The 20,576-nt window shown below is 41.0% G+C and overlaps 2 protein-coding genes across 9 annotated transcripts in view; both read left to right on the plus strand.

The window, feature by feature from the left end:
• Positions 1 to 10,302, plus strand: part of ubr5 (ubiquitin protein ligase E3 component n-recognin 5) — a 36,560-nt gene extending 26,258 nt beyond the window's left edge. For 3 of the 8 annotated variants that reach the window (XM_049583041.1, XM_049583044.1, XM_049583049.1), the window contains 15 exons: positions 1,264 to 1,413; positions 1,780 to 1,997; positions 3,078 to 3,198; positions 3,519 to 3,891; positions 4,069 to 4,156; positions 4,256 to 4,400; positions 5,753 to 5,883; positions 6,043 to 6,103; positions 6,277 to 6,458; positions 6,600 to 6,684; positions 6,802 to 6,957; positions 7,379 to 7,492; positions 8,382 to 8,526; positions 8,684 to 8,769; positions 9,542 to 10,302. In XM_049583041.1, coding sequence (XP_049438998.1) covers positions 1,264 to 1,413; positions 1,780 to 1,997; positions 3,078 to 3,198; positions 3,519 to 3,891; positions 4,069 to 4,156; positions 4,256 to 4,400; positions 5,753 to 5,883; positions 6,043 to 6,103; positions 6,277 to 6,458; positions 6,600 to 6,684; positions 6,802 to 6,957; positions 7,379 to 7,492; positions 8,382 to 8,526; positions 8,684 to 8,769; positions 9,542 to 9,754 — 2,268 coding nt within the window. In that variant the 3' untranslated portion in view covers positions 9,755 to 10,302. The remainder of the gene's footprint in view (positions 1 to 1,263; positions 1,414 to 1,779; positions 1,998 to 3,077; positions 3,199 to 3,518; positions 3,892 to 4,068; positions 4,157 to 4,255; positions 4,401 to 5,752; positions 5,884 to 6,042; positions 6,104 to 6,276; positions 6,459 to 6,599; positions 6,685 to 6,801; positions 6,958 to 7,378; positions 7,493 to 8,381; positions 8,527 to 8,683; positions 8,770 to 9,541) is intronic. The other 5 variants (XM_049583042.1, XM_049583045.1, XM_049583046.1 and 2 more) reach the window with 5 other exon arrangements.
• A 1,368-nt stretch (positions 10,303 to 11,670) lies between these two features.
• Positions 11,671 to 19,652, plus strand: LOC125893400 (protein LYRIC-like). Its single transcript, XM_049584053.1, has 13 exons — positions 11,671 to 12,312; positions 12,567 to 12,682; positions 13,373 to 13,454; positions 13,869 to 14,042; positions 14,445 to 14,495; positions 14,688 to 14,831; positions 15,493 to 15,576; positions 15,706 to 15,774; positions 15,856 to 16,001; positions 17,187 to 17,303; positions 17,574 to 17,678; positions 17,962 to 18,088; positions 18,634 to 19,652. The coding sequence occupies exons 1-13, from the start codon at positions 11,979 to 11,981 to the stop codon at positions 18,696 to 18,698; spliced, it is 1,614 nt and encodes a 537-aa protein (XP_049440010.1). The 5' UTR covers positions 11,671 to 11,978; the 3' UTR covers positions 18,699 to 19,652.
• Positions 19,653 to 20,576: the final 924 nt, after the last annotated feature.

Below are 20,576 nucleotides of genomic sequence, written 5' to 3' on the forward strand. Positions count from 1 at the left end.
TCTGTATACGGACGCTGCCATCTTGTGCTGGTGACTTCATTTGGAGCTAGAGTCTGTGCAGTAGCGATTTGGAAGTGGAGCCATGGTATCGAGTTCCCACCCATACAACTGTCCGACCCGATTGCGAGCACATCATTGAACACACACAGCTGTCAATCATGATGTCACGCCCCCCTTTTTTATTGCATCAAATAAATAATTAAAACCAAACTTATCAAAAAAATGAACACTTGAACTAGCTCAACTATTAAGAACTACCTAAATGACAGAAACCAAGTTTGAAAAAATATTTATTTGGCCTGTGTCCCATCTGCTAATTTCAGGGGATGGGGTTTCACCAGGGAGTGATCATGAGCTTTTGGCTTCACTTTTGGGTCATGTCGTCAATTTTTATATACATTCTGTGATCTGGACCAAGGGGGAATGGTACATTGTTTGATTGCAGTTCTGGTTTAATTCCTTTTCACTCTGACTTTTTATGAATTTACCAAGAGGAGTAAACATAAAGATATATAGATTAACTAGTATTTTGTTGATTGAACAATTTTGGCAATTGTCATCCTGCATCATCAGAAAGATTATGCATCGCAAAATCAAATATCTGCTAGCATAAAAGTCTATACTTGGTTCATTTGCTTTCACACCACAAACTGCACAGTCTCCTCGGAAGCAGACCATGACCCACTGTTTCAAGAAGCCTCACTTTAGTTATTGGTCTGGACCAGGGTTTGATTGACAGCTTTCACAAATTTTTTCATTTTCACAAATAAATTGTACTAACTCGGCAAAAGGGCCGGAGTTCATTTTAACCAAACCAGGAGGTTAGGTGTGAAAAAAATGCTAAGTACTACAATTACACAAAAAAGTTCAGTATAGTTTATAACCAATGCTCTTACAGCAACCGACCAAATTGGCACAATTCTTCAAATTATCTGATCAGAACTGGGCTCAGTTTGTGCATTATCTGCTTTTAGTCCAAAAGGGCGCAGAGTGTGCTCTGCGGTTACAGCTTGACATTATTAGTAGAAAGATATCTATTAATCAGTCTGTTCATGTTCCTTGTCATATTATCTTCCTTTTTGCCACAAGGTTTTCTTAGACAGGGACAGTGGATTATTGATAAATCACAGAGCTAGCAGAACACTACACCAACACATCAGAGAAAGCATACAGTCCTTAGTTAGATAAACGGTACGCTACGATATTCCATATTGGCCAAATACCATCTGTGGCTTCAACTTAATGTTGCCTTTTCTTTTACAGCCTAATGCCAGGAAGGAGGATCTGTTTGGTCGTCCCTCTCAGGGTTTGTACTCTTCCTCCTACATGGCAACCAAAGGCCTGGCTGAGGCAAGCATGGACAGGAACTGCCTGGAGGTAAACATGGGCTCCTCTCTACCCTCCCCCTCTCAGGTATACCACCCCTCTGCACTGGACAAACACGCTGGCAGCTGTGTTCTAATATCCACGCATATCAAACAAACTGGAAATGTTGAAGTAACTTCATTTTTATACAGGAATCTGTAAAAACTATCCAGTATTCATTATTTCCTCCTCATTATTTCCAATATATTTGAGTGCATTGGATATAATGGACAGCAAGAAGTAATGGATAAACTGGGTAGTGTTTGGTTATACTGAAATTCAAGTGTGGGTATTGGAACACAGCCTGTGGTCTGTGTCCCATTTCCATATTTCCATTCTGTCATCATCACACTGTCAACATCAAAGACATCCGTTCACGTTGGTAAAGAACGACTCTGAACCCTACTAAAACAGATCCTGCCCACTAAGATGTCTTACTCAGCCAACCTTAAGAATGTGATGAGTATGGAAACTGGCCAGAGGAGCACTGAGAACCAGTCTCTGGCAGAGCAGGAGCTGGAGGCTTCAAAACCAGGCCCTTCACCCCATGACCTCGCCGCCCAGCTGAAGAGCAGCCTGCTTGCTGAGATTGGCCTCACTGAGAGCGATGGACCTCCTCTCCCATCATTCAGGTACCAGACACTAATCTGTGCTTTGTTATGTTTGCTTAGCTACGGTGGCAGCTGAAAATTCCCCTCACATAGAAGAAAAATTCTCTGCAATATATTTGTGTAACTTTTTCATACAGTACATTCAAATAAAATCTGTAACTAGCATCAAAATCATATCTTATACAAATTCTAATAATGGACAAAACAGACAACAGCTGACCTACTCAAAATTAGAGACTATATGATGTAGGTCATAGCCTGACCCTCAAAATAACCCAAAATGTTTTAATATACGTTGGAAACCGCTTATAGTTATCATGGTTTCAGTGATCAACAGTACAGAGATCATACCGGTTTCAAGGTATACTGTGACATTATAGTTGACGGTTAGTACACCGTGTACATATGCTTATTTACAATATTGGGGGAAAAAAGCAACTGGATGGAGAATCTCCCTTTTATTTTAGTTTTTTTTCAAATGGGAGACTTTTTTACAAATACTTTAATTAACAAGTTTCAAGTTGCAGTTATAGTAATAAAACCTTTGTTCAACCAAAACTAGCCTTTCCATTTTCATTCCTTTAAGGGTCATTCTGATTGATAATAATGTAAATTCTGTAATGCCGTGATACCGCCATTTTTTCTGAGACGGTTTTCAAACCATAAAAATCCCATACTATTGCAGCCCTACTTATGATAAACTGCTAAAAACGAGCCAATGAGATGCAGCAGTGAAAACAATGAGAAGAAATGGACATGGGGAAAGCACCAGTGACTAAAGCCACCCAATTGTAAAGTGGATTGATAATATCGAGTCACTTAATGCCCGCCGCAACAGCTGTATTTTGAATCAGTCAACAGAGTTCAGTAAATAGCAAAACTATCCGTTCAATTACTTTTTATCCATGTAATGGATATACATGTGTCAATTAGATGGTAATTTGCCTTAGAAATAAAGGGAAAAAAATGGTTACAATGATCATCTGCTTATCGTGATCAGTGTATCATATGCAGTTTCCAGTGACTATAACTGTTTTTGTATGCTAATAAAATGCAATTAAAACAATACATTTTGTGCCTCTTTCTCTTTTGTCTGTCCAGACCTCACTGTAGTTTCATGGGGATGATGATCTCACACGACATGCTGCTAGGCCGCTGGCGTCTGTCACTGGAGCTCTTTGGTCGCGTCTTCATGGAGGATGTCGGAGCCGAGCCTGGATCGGTACATTCTGTTTCTGAATACTCATTTAAACTAAGTGACGGTTGTAACCATCCTCACATTAGCCCTCTTTTTATACTTTTTGAAATGCTTTTAATTCCCAAACTGAGTTTTTTTTTTATTTTAACATGAAACATTTATTTTGCAATGAACTTGATCTGCTAATTCGGCTTTCAATCAGCTGAAATATGAATAGACTAACAAGTCTTATTATTTGATTCACTACTAATATAAAAAATATTTCATAATGGAACTGATAGTGATGGTGTACTAGATGAGAAGGGGGCAGGATCATAAAAAAAATTTTTTATTGTTTGTCGCAGATCCTTACAGAGCTAGGTGGCTTCGAGGTAAAGGAATCTAAGTTCCGTCGGGAGATGGAGAAGCTGAGGAACCTGCAGTCCCGTGACCTGGCCCTGGAGGTGGACCGGGATCGAGACCAGTTAATACAGCAGACCATGCGTCAGCTAAATACACACTTTGGCAGGCGCTGCACAACCACACCAATGGCTGTGCACCGGGTCAAGGTCACTTTCAAGGATGAGCCGGGCGAGGGCAGCGGCGTGGCCCGCAGCTTCTACACAGCCATCGCCCTGGCCCTCCTCTCCAATGATAAGCTGCCCAATCTGGACTGTGTTCAGAGTGTCAGCAAGGGCATGCAGGCCAGCAGTACGTGTCATCACGATTACAATTCAAGTATGACAATACATAGAAACTATACAGTATCATAGAGCTCATTCATTGTTACATATAATGGTACTTTGTGATGCTTAAAGCTGTTATCACATGAGTAAAAAATAATTTTGTTTACACGAATTTACAGTTAAAGGGGAATTTGTTATATTAAATGTGTATTTGTGTTTGTGTCTGTAGATCTAATGCAGCGCTTGAGAAACAGAGACCGGGAAAGAGAGAGGAGAAGTGGAGGGCTTCGAGCAGGTTCTCGGAGAGACCGGGACAGGTAAACTCTAACTTAATATTTGTATTCCCGCTCAACAATAAACAAAATAAGTTTGTCCTTTGTGAGACTGAGACAAGCCTGTGTGTTTATGTTCTACAGAGACTCAAGGAGGCAGCTGTCCATAGATACCAGGCCTTTTAGGCCATCATCAGAGGGAAACCCTAGTGATGAGCCCGACCCCCTGCCTGCACACAGACAAGCTCTGGGTGAAAGGCTCTACCCACGTGTTCACGCAATGCAACCGGTAATAAATCATTGGCATTCGTCAAAGCTCTGTGTTACCAAAACTGATACTTATCAGTTTAAAGGGGAACAGCAGCCATTATTAAAACAATGATATTATTCTGGAGGCTATATAACATTGTTGAAAAAGTACTGCAACCTGCTCATTACTGTGTGCATACTGTGAGGGCGCACTGGGAAACCACTTGGTGGCAGTGTCATCACAGTAAACAGTGACTGCCTGCCAGTAGCGATATGAATGGAGTATAGCATTTCAACCACATTTGCAATATACCCAACAGTATACATCTGTGATAAACCCACTGTCACTTTCTTAAACTATATTAACAGTTAACAGTTAAAAACAGCGAAACTGTGTCATACCTTTCTGACTTCTTTTGATTTCCAGTACTTTAAGTGTCTGCAAGTGTTGTCCGTTGAAACAAAGAACATGGCTCAGCATATTATGTTTTGCTAGCTAGCTAGTTAGTAAAATAATGAGCTATAGATAATTCCATAAATGCAGTAATTGCGGTCAAGTGAGCCATCATTGTGTAAACCTGGTGCAAGCCATTGCTTGGTTTTGATGCTTGTCTATCCACAGTGTTATGGTATGGGTTTAATTTTACTTGGTATACTAAATGTGATAAATTATTGCTGAAATACAGGTTTGTCTTCATTCTTTTTGGCTGCTCGCAGTACCCATACTGTAACACCATAAATACACAAGGATCAATATCCAAGCGGTGGCTGGCACTGAGGTTTCACAAATAACAGCTCACTTGACTGCATTTACTTTATGGAATTGCAACAGCTGTTATTTTACTATCCAACTAGCTAGCTACCAAAACAGAATACGCCATGCCTGTTGCTAGCCACAATTGTCATAACGGCGGGATGACTGTTGATGACCTTGGAATTTCCTGGCGTGCCCTTCCAATATGCACATTTTCATTTTATTTCATTTATTCCTTTTGACCCCTCCCCGGGGTATAAGGGGCAGACAAAAAAAATAACATTAACAACACATGAGCAGGTTGTAGTATTTTCCATCATGATATATAGCCTCCAAAATAAGTTGTTTTGGGGTTTTTTTCCATTTTTTTTCCATTTCAAGAACACTTTGACGTATCTTGACTACTACCATATTTGCAAGAAATTGGCCTTGCACATCTAAACAAGATAAAGAAATGTATAGATTCTGGAGAGCACATTACTTTTACTTTGCTGTCAGGTCACGTCAGTTTTTAAGAGTGGAGACATATTTTGACGACTCCACTATATAACTATATGGATGACTCCCAGTCTGTCTAACTGGAACAATTGATGGTTTCCTTCACCATACTTAGACCAGCTGTGTGTTTCTCCCATCAGGCGTTTGCCAGTAAAATCACAGGCATGTTGCTGGAGCTATCCCCTGCCCAGCTGCTGCTGCTGCTGGCTAGTGAGGATTCTCTCCGAGCCAGGGTAGAGGAGGCCATGGAGCTTCTCATTGCACATGGAAGGTAACCATCTACTCATCTTAGTGACACGTACTATCCTGCTCTTATTGTCTGTGACACTTGCTGTACAAGTAGATAGTTATATCAAAATCGTCTCAGAATTTCCTTGCATTGTGAAGTGTGTTGAACTAACTATAAACCATTGGTGTCTGTCTCCTCCAGGGAAAATGGTGCCGACAGTATATTAGACTTGGGTCTTCTGGAGGCTCCAGAGAAAGCACAAGTAAACCCGTTATTAGTTTCTACTTTGTACTGTCCCAACATGTATAGTTTTTCATTTAATCGCTGTCGGTAATAATCAGCGGTGGTTTGGCATTTCTCTCCTATTAATATAAAATGAGATGAATGCACAGTGCATACCCTCTAAACAGCCTCCTCTGTTTTGTGTGGTTACAGCAGCAAGAAAACCGTAAGCGTCACGGTTCAACCCGCAGTGTGGTCGACATGGAGCTGGACGACCCAGATGATGGGGACGACAATGCTCCTCTCTTTTACCAGCCTGGCAAGAGGGGCTTTTACTCCCCTCGGCCCGGCAAGAATACAGAAGCCAGGCTGAACTGCTTCCGTAACATTGGCAGGTAATGAGTTGTCTTCTTGTTTGGTCAAATATGAAGAGAAATAATTCAGTTGGTCTTGTCAAAATCTCCAGAGGAGAACTAAATGAGTCACATCTTGACAAAGTAGGAAACATTAAGTTAAGTGTTGTGTTTTCTCTACAGAATACTGGGGTTGTGTCTACTGCAGAACGAACTGTGTCCAATCACGTTGAACAGACATGTAATCAAAGTGCTACTTGGGAGGAAGGTAAGAGGGAAATATGTTCTCACAATATATTTATTGCACATGAAGTAAGACCCTGCTACATGATGTTGGTGCTTTCCAGAACGATGCCGCTAAATTGACTAATCTTTGTTACTGCAGGTGAACTGGCATGACTTTGCATTCTTCGACCCGGTCATGTATGAGAGCCTGCGGCAGCTGATCCGCCATTCTCAGGCTGGTGAAGCAGATGCAGTTTTTGCTGCCATGGACCTTGCCTTTGCCATTGACCTCTGCAAAGAGGAAGGGGCTGGACAGGTAAAGGACTACACCAAATATAGATGGTAACAGTAACAGATTCATACTGAGACCCGGTTGTTTCAACTAAAATAAGCACTGCATTAAAACAAGGAAGGGGTGCAATGACTTGAGTGTGTTGTTAGAGGTACGTGTAAGAAGCTCAGTTTTTCAGAAGTAGAATATAAAACTGAAATAGCACAAACCTGGTGCATGCAACAAGGTGTTTTACTGAAAATGTGCACCCTTAAGTACGATAATTAATGTTTAGATGCAGTGCTAATGTCAAAACAGAAGAAAAAAACCCCTGAAAAATTAGCTTTATTTCAGTAACTTTTATTGACCACACTAGATCCGGGGTCCAAAAACATGTCAAAATCTGAATATTGAAATATGTTTGTGCCATGAAGTGTTTGTTGAGGCCTTATTCTTCCTGGTTCAGGTGGAGCTTCTGTCTGGTGGGGTCAACATGCCAGTAACTCCCCTCAATGTGTACGAGTACGTGAGGAAGTATGCTGAGCACAGAATGCTGGTGGTAGCTGAGCAGCCTCTCCATGTAAGTAAACATTTTCAAAAATGTTACTTCCTCTTAATTGGCTGTGAATACTGAAGAGATGTTCCCGACAACTTATTTTCCTGACTTTTAAATGGAAGTTTAAACTTAGATGAGTTGTGTATTTTGTCAGAGCCATTTTAAATTGTTAATCACATTTTTCAATAACAGATTGTGTTTTTAATGCCACTGAAATGTGTGGCACTTCGCACCATGCATTATCAACATTGCACATTCACAAAACAGGACACCAACTCACTTAATAAAAGTTAGCAATTAACATTTATTTACTGTGTATTTAACATCTCAACTCATTCCATTCGAAAACACAAACTCAACATGGTAACTCTCTCATGTAAGAGTGTGCACACAAATTCATACGCACACATGTCAAGGCAGATCACCAGTGCACCACAAAGCACCTCTCTCATTCAGCCTAGTGAGAAGACGTCATACTTTCCACGTTGAACATCTGTGAACAGCTGCAGTCTTGAACTGGTCACGCACTTGGTTTCATCCTTTGAATCTGAGAGTGCACCTGTGTATGTGCATGTGAAAGACAGAGAGCGAGAGAGACGTTAATAATCAGAGGTTCTGGTTAGTTTCGCCTGCTGATCTAAACTTCTCTCCGTTCCTCAGGGTATCTATAAGTATTTCTGGTGCCAACTAGAGGGGGTTACAATGTTACTCACATGAATATGAAACTAGAATGAATATGAATACTTAGATGTTAAGTGTTGACTTAACCGTATTTTGCAAATTTTACTGCTGTATAAAGGATTGTCTAATCCAATCTTATCTCAAAGTGTGTCAGTTTGTTCGAACACAGGTAAATGTTGTCAGTCACTAAAATGCATTTGACACAATTATGATGTGAATCTGTCTTTGGTAGGCAATGAGGAAGGGTTTGCTGGATGTGCTTCCTAAGAACGCCCTGGAGGACCTGACGGCTGAGGACTTCAGGCTGCTGGTCAACGGCTGTGGAGAAGTCAACGTCCAGATGCTCATTAGCTTCACCTCCTTCAATGATGAGTCTGGTATGCTGCTCTGTTTGGATCATCTCTGCTCTGTATCTGCTTCTGTCCATTTTCCTGTCTTATCTCTGTTTTATGCATTATTTCAGTAATGAAAGATTTACAATTGTATATTTTTCGCTGTAACACAGTGAGTTAAGACTTGTACTTTATCCAACAGGGGAAAATGCAGACAAACTGCTGCAGTTTAAACGCTGGTTTTGGTCCATAGTGGAGAAGATGAGCATGACTGAGAGGCAAGATCTGGTAAGTCTGTTCTCACCATAATTATCCTTTAAAAACAAAGAGACTTGCTGCAGTTCAGTGCTTAGCATTGTTAGTAATTGTTTTACTTTACATTCAGCTCAGATTAACAATCCACATTTACATAACTTTATCCATTTGGCCCCTAATGCTGAGGAACATATTACACCAGCAACATTATTGCACAATTGCCTAACACGAGCCACAGTACAGTATGTAACGGTTGAACCTGTTGCAGCTGTGCGTTTTAAATGATAAAATAAAGAACAATACAGGGATGTTAGATGTTGGTCAGTGAAATGGCAGCACTGTTTAATTTATCTCCTTTTCACCTTTTCATCTGCTAAATAAATTAGCTGAAACTCTTTCTCTAGGCTGCAACCTTATTTTAATGCATGTGCAAGTTAAATATCCAAAAATCTCCTGAAGATGTAATGACATGCATGTGACAGGGCAGAAACATGGGCTTATACGGAGCCACAGGTTTATTTAAATGATGCATTTCTGTTTCAGTTGAAGGACAACACACGTGGCAGACTGACATCTCGTAGAGACAAGCCTTTAGACTGTAATTTAATTGTCAGACATTAAGTGATGTGCATGACAGGCCCAAGTGAACACCTAACAGCAAGAAAGTGTTCAATAATGTGATTTGTTCAAAGTCTCTCTTTGTCTGACTCATCCCGGGACACAAACACCTGAACATTACAAAGGTTTTCGTAAGATTAAATGGATGGTAATGGCAAATGTGATTTATTATTTTCCCTGTCCTCAGGTGTACTTCTGGACCTCCAGCCCTTCTCTGCCAGCCAGCGAGGAAGGCTTCCAGCCGATGCCCTCCATCACCATCCGGCCTCCAGATGACCAGCACCTCCCCACAGCCAACACCTGCATCTCACGTCTCTACGTGCCACTCTATTCTTCAAAACAGATACTCAAACAGAAACTCCTGCTAGCCATTAAGACCAAGAATTTTGGTTTTGTGTAGAGGTTCGACAGAAAAGAGTTTAAAAAAAAAAAGGAAAAAAATAAAAACATGTTTACTGTTGTGTAATATTTACCTAGCTCCATTTTTGTAGATTTATTTTTTGTCTATACAATTTTATGAAATTCGACATACTGTCGCTATCTCCCCAGGCGGTAATATTTGTTTGTGTTGTGAACACAAACAGCTTGTTATTTTTATTTCAATTTTTATTGTTTTTTTTTTCTTTTGTGTTAATGAAGAAGAGGTATACAGTCCAGAACATTCCTGCATTGGCACTGTAAACATAAAGCCCACAGCCCTGCTCTATTGGCTTAAACTTTTGCTTCGCAGGAATGTGGTTTGACAGAAAGCTGTCTGCCGAAAACCCAGCCAAAGATGACAGCAGTAGAAGTATTTAAAAGAAGAAAAGAAGACACACTGTGATTATAAGTTTTTTCCTTCCCTAGAAAAGTACTATCACTGACAGTTCACTGCTGCCTTTGTGGAAAGTCCTTTTTTTCTTGTACAGGGGGAGTAGGGAATTTCAAAATAAACTTGGATGCAAATAAGTTGTTCGGTCTGGATTTATTCTTCTCAGTGCTCTACATTAAGGGTAGAAGAAAATAGGTGTTACATTAGAGTTAGAAGAGGCTGCTTTGCTGTGACAGTTTTTAGATTCACCTCATACAGAGATATTTAAAGGAATACTTCACACAAATCATCATTTGTGTATCCCACCCTGTTACATGGAATTTGTACAGAAAACTTTTTTCGTATTCCTTTGAACAAATAATGCAAAAATGGGGAAAAAAAAGTCCTGATTAAGTGAAGTCAAAGGGTTTGTGTTAACAAAAGCATAACTATCAAGACATCCTTTTCAAACTCACACACGCTTTGGTGTTTTAAAAGGTAAGCTCAGGTTCACTAGCTTCTGTGTTCAGCCAGGTAAAATGACTGTTTTTGTCAATGGTGTCTGGTTTAGAAGAGAGTTTAGATAAGTTTCACTCTGTTCAGTTCCCTGTTGGAATAATCTGATGGGGAAAGTACTGACATATCTGTGTGGATAAATGAGACCTTTGTTACACTGCACAAGTTGTGTGAGAGTTTATAAACGGATGATTTTTCTTGACAGATTCAACATAACACAGGATGATTTACTGATAAAGAAATGGTAATTTGGGGGGGTGAAGTATTCTTTTAATCTCTACTGTTTTCTAGCACTTCTTAGGCCATTGGGTAATAGCTAATAAGTGGTAGTATTTTAATTATGTTTGTGTGCTGTTTGCACTAGATTTGTTAAGCAAATAACTTTGTATTGCTAATATTAAAGAATAACAAAGAAACATTTTTGTGTGGCAGAAAATATGTAACTACATGACAAAGCATTTGACAAAAAACTAAAATACAATGGCTGGTTTATGTGGTAGGGTAGGACCAGGGTAGGACTGAGAATGAGTTTGAACTGAGGGTTTAGGCCAATCAGCATGGGAGAAATCCTAGCCCCGCCCAATTCATTAGAGCTGTCACGGCCCGTTTGTGTTGCTTTCAAAGACTTTTTGAATAATGGAATTTCGTCTATCTAGTTAATTAGGTCGGAAAAGTCCGAATGTATGACGCCTGGCGGCTGTTATTTACAGGGCCAGGGCATTTTGTCAGCCACTTATGGCAAATATAATACAACAAATGTTGGCAAATGACAGTACTGAGTAATTATATATCTTAAACATAATCTCTTCCAGATTGCTACTTGAAATACATTCTAAATATGTTTTCCTCCACATAGCGTTAGCTACAAAAACATTTTTTTTTTCTATCTGAATTAGCTTTTTGGACAATATTCTGTTAGGATACACGGTCGCGATCCTCAACCTGGAAACGCAACTTTACAAGTGACAGCGAAGGCAACGCTTCTCCTCCAGTCAAAACGGAGCCATATGAGGTGAACCTGCTTCGCTCGCGGTCACATTGTGGTGGTCAGCTAACGGAGGCATATTATCTTACGATGATATCAGCTAGCTTGCTGGCTAGTTAGCTAACTCAGTTTCTAACCGCAGCCGTAACCAGATTTAGCTAGCTAGCTGGCGGTCTGGCTGGGCCCATGTTGTTGGCGGAGGAGGGGATGAATTTATTGTCTTCCATCATGTCGAAGTCGTTTCGTTATTTTTAGCTAGCACTGCAGGCTAGCGCAGCTAATAGCGGCAAGCAAAGCGTGACTAATCGGTCTGTTGTTTGAAAAACAGTACAAATGGAGCAGTGGCAGGACGCGGCCTCTCAGCAGGTCAGACTGCTTACAAATCGTCTGAATGAACTGTTGTCCAAAGGTCTTGGGCTACTGCGCACCGAACTCGGCGTGGATTTGGGACTGAAGCCTGAGCTTATTCCGCCATGGGTGATCCTCTTAGCGGCATGTACCGGGCTGGTGCTGATGGTCGCTTTGTGGGCCTCAGCCTGCCGGGCTCTCTTCAAGAAACGACCCGCTGTCAGCCCTGTGGACGACGGCATTGAAGTAAAGCGGGGTGTCAGTAAACCTGTCAAATCCGAGGAACCGAAGAAAAAGAAGAAGAAAGCAGAAAAGGCACGTAACAAAAAGATGAAAACCAGTCTACACCCTTTGATAACTTGATAGCGGTGTCGTTAGCAAGGCTAGCTGTCAAGCTAACACCACAGTGACAGTTGAATCTCATGTCATGGCCAAAACCCTAGCTAGCATCATGCTAGTCCCCGCCTGGCTATGTTAGCCTTGGATAGTGTTACATTTAATTGCTTGAAAGGAATATAGCTGAAAATTGTCATGCCCCTCTACATTTTTTCTTCACATGTGTTTTCCAGAAAGCCCAACCAAATGGGAGAGCTGTTGCTGAACCACAGGAAGAAGCCATAGTGTCGGAAGAGATAGTGCCACATCACCAGCCGCCCCCACCAGAAGTCAAGCCTGAGAAGGCTGCAGAGGTAATTTGCTTCACAAAATACATATGCCACACACATAACGCCGTGGTGATGTCACCTGAACATCGTGATTTGTCCAGTGTGATGGATGTGCCCCGATTATGTTTATATAAATGTTTCCACTTTGCTGCCATAGCTTGTAAGTTACACCATCATTTTGGGGGGTTCTCTTCAATCTGAAGCTGTTGAGAAAACGCCACCTTTTCTCACTGTCACCCTGCAATGATGTAACCAGACCAGCTGCCAGTGTTAGGTTACAGTTTTTAACCTGCAGATGCAGCAAAATCCTGGAGGATGGCTCCTGGCTTAGGGCAGCACAAGGTGCAGATTTTCATCTAATGCCACCCTCTGGTTAACACAAAGTAACACAAACTGTGGCCCTAAGGGTGATGGAGTCAGAAGATGTACTTGTGCCTACATGAAGAGATGGAAATAGTGTTTACAAAAAGGACATGTAACATATTTAGGGAGTCTCGGACAGTGGATGTAGTTTCACTTATAAATAGATGTGGCTTGAGTGTGCTGATTTGATTGACTGCCCGTGGTTAGCCTGGGGCCGCCTGCCCAGTTGCTGTTCCTGGAGGTTAAATCGTTTGTGTTAATAGAAACTCCACTGTAGCCCCCAGTCTCATAACCCCATATGTCATTTTGTTTTTCTTTGCTACTTTATGCCCACTATTTTGTTTCTCCTAGTTGAAGAAGTCCAAGAAGAAGGCCAAACAGTCTGTAAAGGAGACCAAGACAGTGACTGCAGATGGCAAAGAACCAGAAGAAGGTGAATATCATGAATTACATTGTAATTAGGATTTTTATTCAAAGTGATGTCTGGGTATCAAATCACTTATTTGAGTAGACCTGTTTCTGTTCATTTTTGTTTATAGTAAGCTACAGTTTTCAGTAACCAGATCATCACATAGGAAATGACTAACTTCTGTACATTTTTAAATGAATTTGAATGTGGCCTTGGTTAAGAAAAACTTGATTCATACCAGGCATATTGTTGTAGAATAGGACCTGCCTCAGAATTTTTTCCCCAGCAAAATACATTTAGTGTGCATTTGAGTAGTCTTTGCATCTAATCTTTTATCCCGCCCTGCCTAATCCATACCATATTTCCTCACTAATCCCATAATGAAACCTCTCAGTATTTTGCAACTAATTCCATGCTGCAAATAATGGTCTTTGTCAGGCACATGGGAGACCAAGGTCAGCAACAAGGAGAAGCGTGAACAACGCAAGAAGGACAAGAGTTCCAGTGATGGCTCAGCCAGTCCTGGAGGAGGGGACACACCTGTGAGCGCTCCCCCAGAGCAGCCCAAGGCCCCTGCAGCCCCCACATCTACCGGCCAGAAGAAGAAAAAAGGTGGCTTTTAACAGACAGAACTCTAAAAGCCATATATATGTTTAAATTAGGCTGTGATTTACTTCTTTTGAGAAGTTTAAAATTAGGAAGGGGGAAGGAGCTTGCAAGATTGTTTTGTTTTTTTACTTGTATACTTTCAGGCAAAGCACAAACTGTCCAGGCCATCTTGGATAAACAGTATTATATGGCACCTAGCGAGAAATGTTTCTGTTGTTTAGTTTGGTTGGTCTCTTGCTGACAGTATCCACTATAAATACAGGCATTAGGGGAATTTAGCCGACTCCCAGAGTGAGTTTTCCCTAAAGTGTTTCAGCTGAAGTGTTTGTGTGTGCACTCCACTCACTAATAGGCTCCCATGGATACTTAACTTAACATTTAATGACCTTTTTTAATACTTTTCAGGAGAATCCACAAAAGTGAAGGCAGAGAAGGTTGAGACTGTTGTATCTCAAGGTAATTATCAGTTCAGACAAAAGCTTCACCCACTTCAGTTCAGAAGACACCGCCAGCACTGATATCACATTTATGTAAAATCTTTGATCAACAAAAGTTCACATGCTTCAGTGGGAATTCCCATATTAGATGTGTCGTCAACCTGATCTGTATTTATTTCGGCTGATGATCAAGTTTCTCTCTTGGCATTAGTTAACAGCAATGAGGCGGTAGCAGTGGCGGCTGCTGCTGTGACTGACATAGCTGTAAAGGTTCCTGCTCCCACCGCTGCTCCGAAGACGGGCCCCTGGACAACCAGTAGAGAACCAGCATCACTGTGGAGAGGGGAAATTGATGGTAAAAATGTTTTACCACTTGAACTACTTAGTTGCTGAACCCTTTGTGTGTTAGTGTAAAAGATTTATGACATTCCATGAAGCAGTGACTGCTCGAACCTCTATATCAGCTGCTCTGTCAGCAGATATAAATGTAGTTAATATCAGCCTCAATAAATGGATCAAGTATCAGCAGATGTGACCGATCCACATAAAAGTCTGTTTCTTAGTTACTGTTGTAATAAAACTTGTAAAACAATATAATTAAAACTTATCTGAGGTTCAGAGACCATAGAAACAACAGTTGAGATAACAATCTGATTACTAGGGATGCACCGATCTGACTTTTTCAGGCCTGATATTGATACCTAAGCTTTGGGAATCAGTTGATATCGAATACCAATCCAATACCAGTGTTTAATTAATAAGCTTAATACCTCACTGTATGTCTGGGTGACTGGGATCAATTGTTTATGTGTAAGACAACGCCAAGCTTGACTCAAAACTCTTGGTTCTTATTTGGTGCCACAGAAATGCTTGACAGGTCTGCACAGTGTCAGGGAACAGTTATTTCAGTCAAAACAAAACTTAAGCAGTTCTCATCAACACACTCATCCACTGATTGATAAGTTAATTGTGTTGGACAGTGACATCATAGCATCTGTGTAATGTGTATGTTTTAGAGTCGTGGACTGTGATTGAAAGGGGGATGCCACCAACAGAGAGAAATCTGGTGTCTTTAGGCGGACTGGGTGTTGGTACTGCTGGTAAGTATTCAATACATTGGTGATGCAACATGTGGTGGTTTAACCTGGCTCACACCCCTAGATGGCACTGTTTCCCAAAGCATCCCTTGTGAATGGCAGATTGAGTTACTGTTCTTGTGTTCTGTGTAGATCCCCAGCCTGTGAGCGATCTGACCTGGCTCAATAAGCCCAGAGTGGACGACGAGTGGTCTGGACTCAGTAAGGATAATATATTTAGCTTCTGTATGTTGTGATACTCCTTTTACACTTCTGTTTTCTGACAATCTTTGTGTTTCTCAGATGGTAGTTCTGCTGACCCCGCCTCTGACTGGGACGCCCCTGCTGTAGCCTGGGGCAACTATGAGGAGCCCACACCTGAGCCCCCTCCTGCTCTGGAGCAGCCCCTCACTGAGCCCGCCAAGGTTAATCTGCTGATTGGAGCAGCTGTAAGTGTGCCCAGACATGGGACAAAACTAAGGCTACGTACACACTAATATGTTTTCATATTAAAAAGCACAACTATCGTTACTTATGTGCCTAGCATCCACACTACTGGACTGCATTTCAAACCCCTAAAACAGAGACCTTTGAAAATGCTGCTGGCCTTGTTTTAGTTTGGGAACTCCTTATCAGTCTCCTAAACTGTCTTATCAGTCACAAGGCCTACATACCTTTTGTGATTTCATCCTTTTTGTTTGGGTATTCCTTTCCAGTTGTTATGGCTTCCTCTGTTGATAGACAGTGCTCCAGATACCAGTCTAATATATCTCCATGTTTGCATTGCAGCGACTCTCAATATATTTTCCACTGCCTTGGCCTCCTTACGCTCCTGTGTTACTTTTAGTAACAATTTCACCTTGTTGTCAGTCCAAACAAATAAATCTGTGGTCTGACTTTTTATCATCTCTGTAGTATTTTCAGTAGCTAAGCAACCATTTGCACAATAAACTATCTGCTTCCCATTTACACCGACATGGCCAGTGAACATGGATGGTCATGTGATATGCGTTTTCAGGCGTTAGAATGGAAGGAGAATATTTCTGAAATGGTGCAAAAACACGTGCACAAGAATCATTTTCATTTTGAAATGCTGTTTTAATGAAAACGTCTTAGTGTGAATGTGGCCTCAGCATTATGGGACTAACCTGGAAGTTTTAAAAATAACAACCCAGTAATTAATGACTCCTTTGGGTGCAGGCCCCAGGGCAGCTGTCCTGGTTCTTCCCTCTGACTGTGTCTCTGCTGATCATAGTAGTGACTCAACACAATAGACTGGGTACACACGCAGCCTTTGTCGTGTTTTTGTTCTTTAGTTAAAGAACATTGCAACCCCTGCACACCCACAGGACTCCCACACCGGTGTGTCCTTTAGTTGTGATGGATTATACCACCTCTCAGGACTGAGAGGATGCATTTCTTTTTGTCAGTGCTGTTCTTTGTACTACCACCAGATGGCACCAGAGTAAAATGTTTTCAAATCCTGCACTACATGCACTAGATATGAAGACATACATTATAAATTATTTAAATAGAGTAATATAAAATAGACTTTACCACAGAGGTGGTGCTTATGTGTATGTTGTTGTTGTTTTTTTAATCTTAGTTATGTTTTGTCCATGTGTGTTTGTCAGGATGATGATGAAGATGAGAAGGATAAGGGAGAGAGTGCTGCTGATGGAGCAGCTAAAACTAAGAAGAAGAAAAAGAAGAAGAAGAAGGCTGCTGATGAGGGAGGAGCAGCTGGCCAGGTAACTGCTAGTGAGAATACATGCACACACACACACACAGAGTGCAAACATAGATGTGACTTAAGCAATTGTAAAAATAACAAGAAAGCCTGAATGTAGTATGACTAATCATATGTAAATTTTTCTGTAAGATGTTTTTTCTGTTTAACATTCAGGAGGCTTGTTTATTCTCTTGCCCCTCGCGATCAGTCTTTGACATTTCTAAAGTTTACTTTGAATTCACTGCACAGTTTGATGTCAACTTGGCTTGTGTCCTTGTGTCCTCCAAAGGGCGAGGAGCCAGAGAAGGAGGTGGCACCTGCAGCCGTAAAGAAGCAGCCACCTGTTCAGGAGAACACTGCTGCCGTCCAGCCTGTCAAAGCAGCTGCTGTCGAGGTCAGTGGTGATAATATCTGACACCAGAGCAGATCATCTAAACTACATTTTTCTGCAGAAATGTTCCTGTTCTGTCATAGTTAACGTTAAAAAGTCCAAGGGGTGTGAATACTGGAAATTGTGTATCTAAAACTGGTCATCAGTCAAATTACTTTCAAGATTATTCATGTACATGTAAATTTGTCATGTGCAGTATTTTGTAAGTGCACTGGGGTTATGGATTTTAACGGCTTCATTCATTCTCTTGCCAATCAAGACCAACCATGTTTCCCTTTTCTTACAGGCGAGAGTGGAGCAACCAGTGAAGGACAACATATCCCAGAAACCCCCTGTCACACAAGTGCCACAGAAGCCAACTGATGGAGAGCCCACTGCCAAGCAGAACAACCTGTCTGCTCCAACACAACAAAGTAAGCACATTTAAACCTTTGTAAGAGATTATAATGGGGACCCCCTCCTTGTTGCTAGAGATCTCAGGCAGACAGGTTGTGTTGGTTTGTGATTTATTGAAGTAGAGGAAGTGACTGAGGCTTGAGAAATATTACTATCAAATGTCAGGTCAGTCATATTTAAATGCCCTTCCCAGCTCCCACCAGCTTTCATTTTCAGTTCAGACCCTAATTAAGTTTCTGTTTTTTATTTTTAAAAACATGGATCTCTCTTTATCAGTCATGGCTCATATTGCCATGATGTTCCTAAATGGCCATGTTCAATAATTCTTTCTTTGTATCACTGATTTCTGAGCATCACTCAGTGAGTCATCATATTAGATTGACCCTTTTGAGATATGATGGTAAGAACAGAAGGCAAATATTTTCTCAGTAGTGAACCAAATGGATACGTGACTCAAAACTGCCTCTTCAACATTTGTGAAATCTTGGGAATGTCTAAAACCATGTGAATCACAAGTTGAGATTTGTGTGACTCATCTCCCTTTCCCTTTTTGTTTCTGCAGAAAAACCTGAGGAGAGCCAAGCGCCCAAGCCTGCGAAGAAGAAGAAGGCGAGGAGAGAGACATGAGACCGAGTCCCTTCTGCAGACCTCTGTATGCAAAAGACTTCATATCCTGTTTATGCAACACCTTTTGTGACAAGAACTTTGAACTAAGGTCTCCACGATGGACTTAAACCTTCAAACCAGTCTGGAAAATGAAACAACTTTTATACACGTCGAGTGTCAGTCGATGGATTGTTGAAAACTGAACCTAGATGCAGTGCAATCTAATGTAATGCGGTGTTAATGATTTTTAAGTATGCATTTGATACTCTTGACTCTGTCTTCTAATTCCACTGAATCAAATAACTGATTGAAAGAGCTGTATTGTAGTAATTAGACGTAGAAAATACTGATCATGTTTAGAAACTTGATGTTGTGGTGGCTGACGACTGGAGTTTACTGTGTAGAGAATGAAAACGGTCAACATGCTTCAGGTCTCTCAACACTGGGCCATATTGTTGCACTGGCCTTTGCTTCTGCAGTCTTTTATTTTGCTCTTACATTTGTAAGTCACGATGGTACAGTTAGCGCTGCTGGTCGAAAAAGAGTTGAGAGATCAAATGTTCAATTCACACCATTGGCTCAATAGGGTGTAAACATTTGTGACATAAACGAGACATGAGCATCTTGAGGTGCAGAAAAGGGAATCATGTCTGCTCTGTATTTTTGCATTCTTATCTGTGACTACAACATTTCAGTTGACTCAATCCAACCGGTTTGTCCCTTGTCTGATGTTGTACTGCGGTGTTTCGAGACAACTGTTTCCTTGCTGTTTTTACTATCTGTGACTGCTTTGTGGCCAGAGCCGTCTGGGAGCCTCTGATCATAGATGTACCATTGCAGTGTCAGGAGCCTCTTCATGATTTTCCACCTGTGGTTGATTCGAAAGTCTTCAGAACCTTTTGTAAAACCTGTTTCTAATAAAAGAAAAGCTAAAGCCATATGTAAAAAGACTAAATAAAGGCCAGTTTTTCTATATTTGGGCTTCTCTATATTGCAGTTTTTAGGCCTCTGCACTGGCATTAGCTGTGGCCAGGGGCATCGTGTTTTTGGGCTGTCCTTTTGCATACGTACCTTCGCCCCATACTTGTGAATGCAGTATCTCAGGAACACCTTACAGGGATTTCCTCAGATTTGGTACAAACGTTCACTTGGACTCAATGGTGACTTCATTAGATTTTGGTGATCAAAGGTCAAGCTCAATGAGACCTTTAAAAAAACATGGGTTTTTTTGGCCATAGCTCAATAATATATGCTTATTTTGGCAAAATTTAACACAAATACTAATAATAATTATAGTTTAGGTCAGTAACCCACCATGTAATGATTAATGAAACAGCATCCTCGTGAGCTGTCATGATGAAGCCTCAGGCCTGCAGGCTAACCTTTACAAAGTAAATACTCGGCCTACAACACAAGAGAGTTGTATAGGAAACCTGACAGGAAAAGTGCTTAATATTTGGACTAAAAGATTGGGAATGCTGGGGGAGATGCAAAATGCCCTCAGCAGTGGGCATTTTGGGCAGTGGAGTGTTTCCTCAGGGAGGAAACAATGCCACATTGTGGTATAAAACACAACATGTCATTTTTAGATTAAAGTATTTTAAGTTAAGCTTCTCCTCTATAACTTTCTGGAAATGACGGGTTACATCATCGGATTTGATCCTATCCAGTCTGTCACACGCTCCGGTGTTTATCATCCGCAGGTCCACTAACTGCGCCTTTACTCAGCTGTGTCAAGTTCACCAGAATAAGACCAGAAGTAGGGGGATTCATCTTCAAAATAATAGCGTAGTGTCAAACATGTAGACTTTCACTGTATACAGCTCTGTAGGTCAGTGTAAATATGGTGCCTTCGGACTATCACTAACAGTTAAATCATTTATGCTGACTGAGATGCAC

The sequence above is a fragment of the Epinephelus fuscoguttatus genome, linkage group LG8 (assembly GCF_011397635.1).
Source record: "Epinephelus fuscoguttatus linkage group LG8, E.fuscoguttatus.final_Chr_v1".
NCBI lineage: Eukaryota > Metazoa > Chordata > Actinopteri > Perciformes > Serranidae > Epinephelus > Epinephelus fuscoguttatus.

Bases quoted from the DNA above. Each gene is read 5' to 3' on its own strand.
- LOC125893400 (XM_049584053.1), top strand. From the start codon at position 11,979: ATGGAGCAGTGGCAGGACGCGGCCTCTCAGCAGGTCAGACTGCTTACA. The intron at 12,683-13,372 runs GTAATTTGCTTC...TGTTTCTCCTAG, and splicing joins AGCCTGAGAAGGCTGCAGAG to TTGAAGAAGTCCAAGAAGAA. The intron at 17,679-17,961 runs GTCAGTGGTGAT...CTTTTCTTACAG, and splicing joins TCAAAGCAGCTGCTGTCGAG to GCGAGAGTGGAGCAACCAGT.